At 43.8% G+C, this 5,903-nt stretch overlaps 1 protein-coding gene across 1 annotated transcript; it reads left to right on the forward strand.

Moving 5' to 3' along the window:
• Positions 1–1,284: 1,284 nt before the first annotated feature.
• LOC101272640 (non-histone chromosomal protein HMG-14-like) lies at positions 1,285–2,023 on the forward strand. The gene is made up of 2 exons (XM_004262822.2): positions 1,285–1,465; positions 1,618–2,023. The coding sequence occupies exons 1-2, from the start codon at positions 1,285–1,287 to the stop codon at positions 1,734–1,736; spliced, it is 300 nt and encodes a 99-aa protein (XP_004262870.1). The 3' UTR covers positions 1,737–2,023.
• Positions 2,024–5,903: the final 3,880 nt, after the last annotated feature.

The following is a 5,903-nucleotide window of genomic DNA, read 5'->3' on the forward strand; positions in this document are numbered from 1 at the left end:
TAAATGAAGAAACAGAGGCCTGGAGAGGTTCCATGACCTGCCCAAAGCCACACAACTAGTTAGGGGTAATAGACCCAACCTACAGCCTAATTCTCGTGGCTCTTAATTAGTGCTCATTTCCTATACCACACCACCAAAGGTAGCCTGTAAACAAAGCAAACCTGTGAAGGCATTAGGAATACACTTTCTGTATCCTTATAGCATTTACCACCATTTATTAAAATTATTTGTTGACGTGTTTCCTCCAGTAAATTATGAGCTCCTTAAAATAAAAAAATATGTATTTATTTATTTGCTTCCCCTGTGCCTAGACCCAGTGCCTTACACATAGTGGGCACTAAATACCTTTGGGAGAAAATTCGTATTTATTTTGAATTTGTCCTGACCATTCTTACAGGAAGCTACGAAGTGGCCATAGTGGGAAGATAGATCAGTTAGGGTCCAGCCAAGGAAACAGAAACTACTCCCCATCTTTATAGGGCATATACAGTATAGGAAATTAGCTACACAGCATGGAAGAACTGGGAAGACAAACAGGGGACGGTGAGGTAATGATCAGAGATTATTAATGGAGGGAACTTGGGAGGAAGTGGTGCTGAAAGAAGTGTTTAATGGGAACTAGCATCATGGAGGGAATGGTTGTGCTGTAGGATCTGGGGTCTTTGTGGAGATGGACCCAAAGCTGGAGGCCCCAGAGACAGAGGAGAAATACCCATGTCCCCTCCTACCACCACTGTCTCGTCAGTAAATGGAGAAGGAAAGAGGACATGGTCCCTGGGAGCCTGACCCACTCCTCTGGTGTGCTCGGTGCGTCACTTCCACTAACACATGGAGGTCCTTCAAGATGATCCACTTCCCTTCGTGCTAATTCACTACGCACCAAGTAGCCCTCAAACCTGAAGCCTAATTCTATTTGCCATGTTATTTCAACCAAAGTGTGAAAAACTTTTTTTAAAAAAAATAACTGGTCAACTGATCCACAAGTAGAGGGGGGAAAAAAATCAGTGAAAACAACTAAAATTTGTTAGTTTAGGGGTTTCTCTTGCTTTTTTTGTAAATTATGAATGAAGGGCCTAGAAGATATGCAGATGGCCAACAAACATATGAAAGGATGCTCAACATCACTAATCATTAGAGAAACGCAAATCAAAACTACGGTGAGGGGCGGGTCCCAGGGGCTCGGGCAGCCGGAGGTGCGGCAGCGGCCAGGCAGCCCAGCTTTGCGAAGGCTCTCGGTGCGCCGCGGCCCGCAGGCACCGGACACGCGCCTGCCCCGCCATCCCAATGCCCAAGAGGAAGGTCAGCTCCGCCAAGGGGGCTGCGAAGGAGGAGCGCAAGAGGAGATTGGCGAGGGTGTCAGCTACACCGGCTCCCGCAAAAGTGGAAACGAAGCCAAAAAAGGCGGCAGGAAAGGATAAATCTTCAGACAAAAAAGTGCAAACGGGGCTTCCCTGGTGGCGCAGTGGTTGAGAGTCCGCCTGCCGATGCAGGGGACACGGGTTTGTGCCCCGGTCCGGGAGGATCCCACATGCCGCGGAGCGGCTGGGCCCGTGAGCCATGGCTGCTGAGCCTGCGCGTCCGGAGCCTGTGCTCCGCAACGGGAGAGGCCACAATAAGGGAAAAGGGGAGCAAAGGGAAAACAAGCTGAAGTGGCTAACCAAGAGAACGGAGAAACTAAAAACAAGGAGAGCCCAGCTTCTGATGAAGCAGGAGAAAAAGAAGCCAAGTCTGATTAATATCACACACCTGGTCCTATCAGTGGCCCCAGTCTCCCTTCGTGTACAATCCAGAGGAATATTTTTATCAACTCTTTTGTAAATGCAAGTATTTTAGTAGCTCTAGAAATATTTTTTCAAAGGAGGGAATCCCAACTCATCCCATTTTTTAAGTGTAAATGCTTTTTTCTAAGAGATGAAATCATTTGCTGGTTGTTTGTTTTTTTGGTAAAACCAGAAAATAGTGGGATATTGAATATGGGAGGTTTTGATTGTCTTGGGTGTCAGCTTAACATTCCACAGATGGAGGGTAGCTTTTATACCTTATAATACAAAGCATACTAAGTGGCAGTTTGGAGTCAGTTGTGCATTTAATGTTTTAAACACTTTAAATTACTTCTCTTCCCATGTTGTTTTTGGTAGAATTGTTTCCTAAAGCAAACCACTCACCCCTTGATCTTGGCTCTCCCGGGCAGAATTTTGTGCACTCTGTAACATATTTGGTCGTGGTTGTCCAGTTCTTCTAGAAACTGTCAGTGTGCTATGAACGATTGACAATTTGAGTATGTAGTGTATACGATATTAAATTGTGCATTAGTGGGACTTAACAATGTAACAGCATATCAATATTTGAAGATATTGGTACTTGATATCCTGTGAAGAAAAATTTGCCTCCAAATTTTAAGCTGGAAAGTCACTGGAATAACTGTTCAGAAAAGAATCACAACTACATAATTTTTTAGATTTTTGGTACGTATGTTGAGAACTGTGTACAAATTGAAATGTCTGTGTACTGATCCTCAAAACAACCAATAAAATCTCAACTATGAAAGAAAACAAAAAAAAAACTACAATGAAGTATCACCTCACACCGGTTAGAATGGCCATCATCAAAAATCTACAGACAGGGCTTCCCTGGTGGCGCAGTGGTTGAGAATCCGTTTGCCAATGCAGGGGACACGGGTTCGAGCCCTGGTCTGGGAGGATCCCACATGCCGCGGAGCAACTAGGCCCGTGAGCCACAACTACTGAGCCTGCGCGTCTGGAGCCTGTGCTCCGCAACAAGAGAGGCCGCGATAGTGAGAGGCCCGCGCACCGCGATGAAGAGTGGCCCCCGCTTGCCACAACTAGAGAAAGCCCTCACACAGAAACGAAAACCCAACACAGCAAAAATAAATAAATTAATTAATAAACTCCTACCCTCAACATCTTCTTAAAAAAAGAAAAAAGTCTACAGACAATAAATGCTGGAGAGGGTGTGGAGAAAAGGGAAACCCTCTTGCACTGTTGGTGGGAATGTAAATTGATACAGCCACTATGGAGAACAGTATGGAAGTTCCTTAAAAAACTAAAAATAGAACTACCATAGGACCCAGCAATCCCACTACTGGGCGTATACCCAGAGAAAACCATAATTCAAAAAGAGTCATGTACCACAATGTTCATTGCAACTCTATTTACAATACCCAGGACATGGAAGCAACCTAACTGTCCATCAACAGATGAATGGATAAAGAAAATGTGGCACATATATACAATGGAATATTACTCAGCCATAAAAAGAAACGAAATTGAGTTATTTGTAGTGAGGTGGATGGACCTAGAGTCTGTCATACAGAGTAAAGTAAGTCAGAAAGTGAAAAACAAACACCATATGCTAACACATATATATGGACTCTAAAAAAAAACGTTCTGAAGAACCTACGGGCAGGACAGGAATAAAGACACAGACGTAGAGAATGGACTTGAGGACACAGGGAGGGCGAAGGGGAAGCTGGGACAAAGTGAGAGTGGCATGGACACATATATACTACCAAATGTAAAATAGATAGCTAGTGGGAAGCAGCTGCATAGCACAGGGAGATCAGCTCAGTGCTTTGTGACCACCTAGAGGGGTGGGATAGGGAAGGTGGGAGGGAGACGCAAGAGGGAGGAGATATGGAGATATATGTATATGTATAGCTGATTCACTTTGTTATACAGCAGAAACTAACACACCATTGAAAAGCAATTATATTCCAATAAAGATGTTAAAAAAAAAAACAATGTAGGACCTAAAACTTTTTGACAAATAAAGCATATATTTCAGCACAACCATGGAGTGTCAGTGAGACAGGGTGGGCCAGGGCAGCTTCCCAGCAAGGGTCTTGCAGTTGCTTGGATTATTTTACAAGTTCCACATGAGGGTCATCTTTTACATCTAGGTGTTTCTCCCCTCTTTCTTTTGGAAAAAGATAGAAATAAATTCTAGCCCAGAGAAAGAAAGATATCGTGGCCTAGGATTAGGAAAAAGATAAAGAAATAAAAGGAGGGAGATCTAAAACTCCTTGCTGAGACCCTTCCTCCCACTGTCTCCGGCAGTCCTGGCCTCATCCCTGAAAATGAGCTTCCAGAGAAGCCCAGAAAGAACTCCCTTTAGTCTTGACTCTCAGATATGTGCACAGTTAAATTTGTTGATCTCAGTGGTTGCAGCAGAAACTGACAGATATCGACATTTGGACAAAATGCTGCAGGCCAGATAAAATTGAGATTAAACCAGAGCGGCTCTGAGGTCCAAAGGTGCCCCTGCTCCCCAAGTCTGGCTGGCAAACACATGGCATCAATAAGTATTAGATATTATCAAGGAATTATTGCTAGGGTTCTTAGGTATGATACTGTTAGTGTGGTTAGAAGGAGATTGGGCATAGTCTTAGGAGATGCCTGCATAAGTATGTAGGAGTGAAGCTTTAATGATGTTTGCAATTTATTTTCAAATGATTCAACAAAAAATATTTTTAGATATCATACATGTATGCATAGCTATATACCTATAAATGTAGATGGTTAAATGACACAAATATGGAAAAAGGGTTAACTATTAAACCTAGGTGGTGAGTATAAGGATGTTCTGTATTTTCAAAGCTTTTATGTTTGAAAAATTTCACAATAAAACTCAGGGAAAAATAACTGCTGTCCATTTGGCAATTATAGTTCCTATCATCAACTATTAACGTGGAATTACTTTATTATAAAAATCTGTATCTCTTGAGTTTGGCAAATTTGAACCAATTAACTACAGTCTAAGTGAGGTAAAGAATGGACTTTCTAAACCTGGTAAACTTGAGTGATCAAACCCTTGTCTAGATAGAGTTCACCGCGATGAAGCAAGAATTAAGACCCTCCAAAATACTGTGACGTTCCAACTACTCTAATATAAATGTCCGTGGTACCGACTTTGACTTAGGGCACTATTCTCAGCTGTTCATTCATTCATTCGGCGTTTAAGCACATGCTATGGCCCTAAGATTGGGGAATAGGCACCATCTGCTCTCCAGGAGCTCCTAGACCACAGAGGAGATGAACATGGGAATGAAGTGGGCAGTGAAGTATGACAGGTACAATGATTCAAGGGGTCACAAGGATAAGAGTGGGGACAAAGGAAGGAGCAGGCATTTCAACTAGGCATCAATGAAGGACCAGCAGGATGGGATTCAAAAAGGAAGCATATCAGTCAGAGAGGTTAATGAGGGATGATTTACAAAAGTGTGGCTGAGTTAGGGAAAACCAACAATGGATGGTGAAGCCACCAACTGTGGGGACCCATTCCCTGCCCTCAGTGTGAAAGGAACAAGAGGAAGGGGCACCACCAGACCTCAGAGAAAGCAGTCGTGACTTTCATTTGAAGGATCCCATCAACCTGCAGTGACTCGAAAGAGAGGATGCCAGGGGAGGAAATACCCTGGTCCTGTCCTCCCGTCCAGCTCTCATCTTCCACCAAGACCTCCCACTGGCTTAGCCCAGTAGAGAAAGCTTGGTTGATGCAGTCCCTAGAGTTCAGCCCCCAGAGGCAGAGGGCAGGGTAGAGAAGGTCAGGGCCAACAATGTTATTCAGCAAAATGGATAATGCTGGAGGGGGCATTAAACAGGAGTAGGGGAAGTGTGGGCCAGGGGGGAAGGTAGAGACGTGTCCACTATGGGAGAGTGAAGGACATGTTATACAGCAGGGACAGCATGAGCCAGGGCAGAAGTTAGCCTCACATGCTCAGGAATTGCAGGCGTCTCAAAGTGAGCTTTGAATTGCTTCACCAGTGGAAGAAGGGAATTAGTTGTAGCCACCTCCCTCTCTCATGGACACTCCCTTAGGATCAATCTTTTACCATTTTGGCACTTTTATATATGCAAAATAGATGAGCTTTAAAGTCCTTGACA

This window comes from Orcinus orca, chromosome 7, assembly GCF_937001465.1.
Source record: "Orcinus orca chromosome 7, mOrcOrc1.1, whole genome shotgun sequence".
Lineage (NCBI taxonomy): Eukaryota > Metazoa > Chordata > Mammalia > Artiodactyla > Delphinidae > Orcinus > Orcinus orca.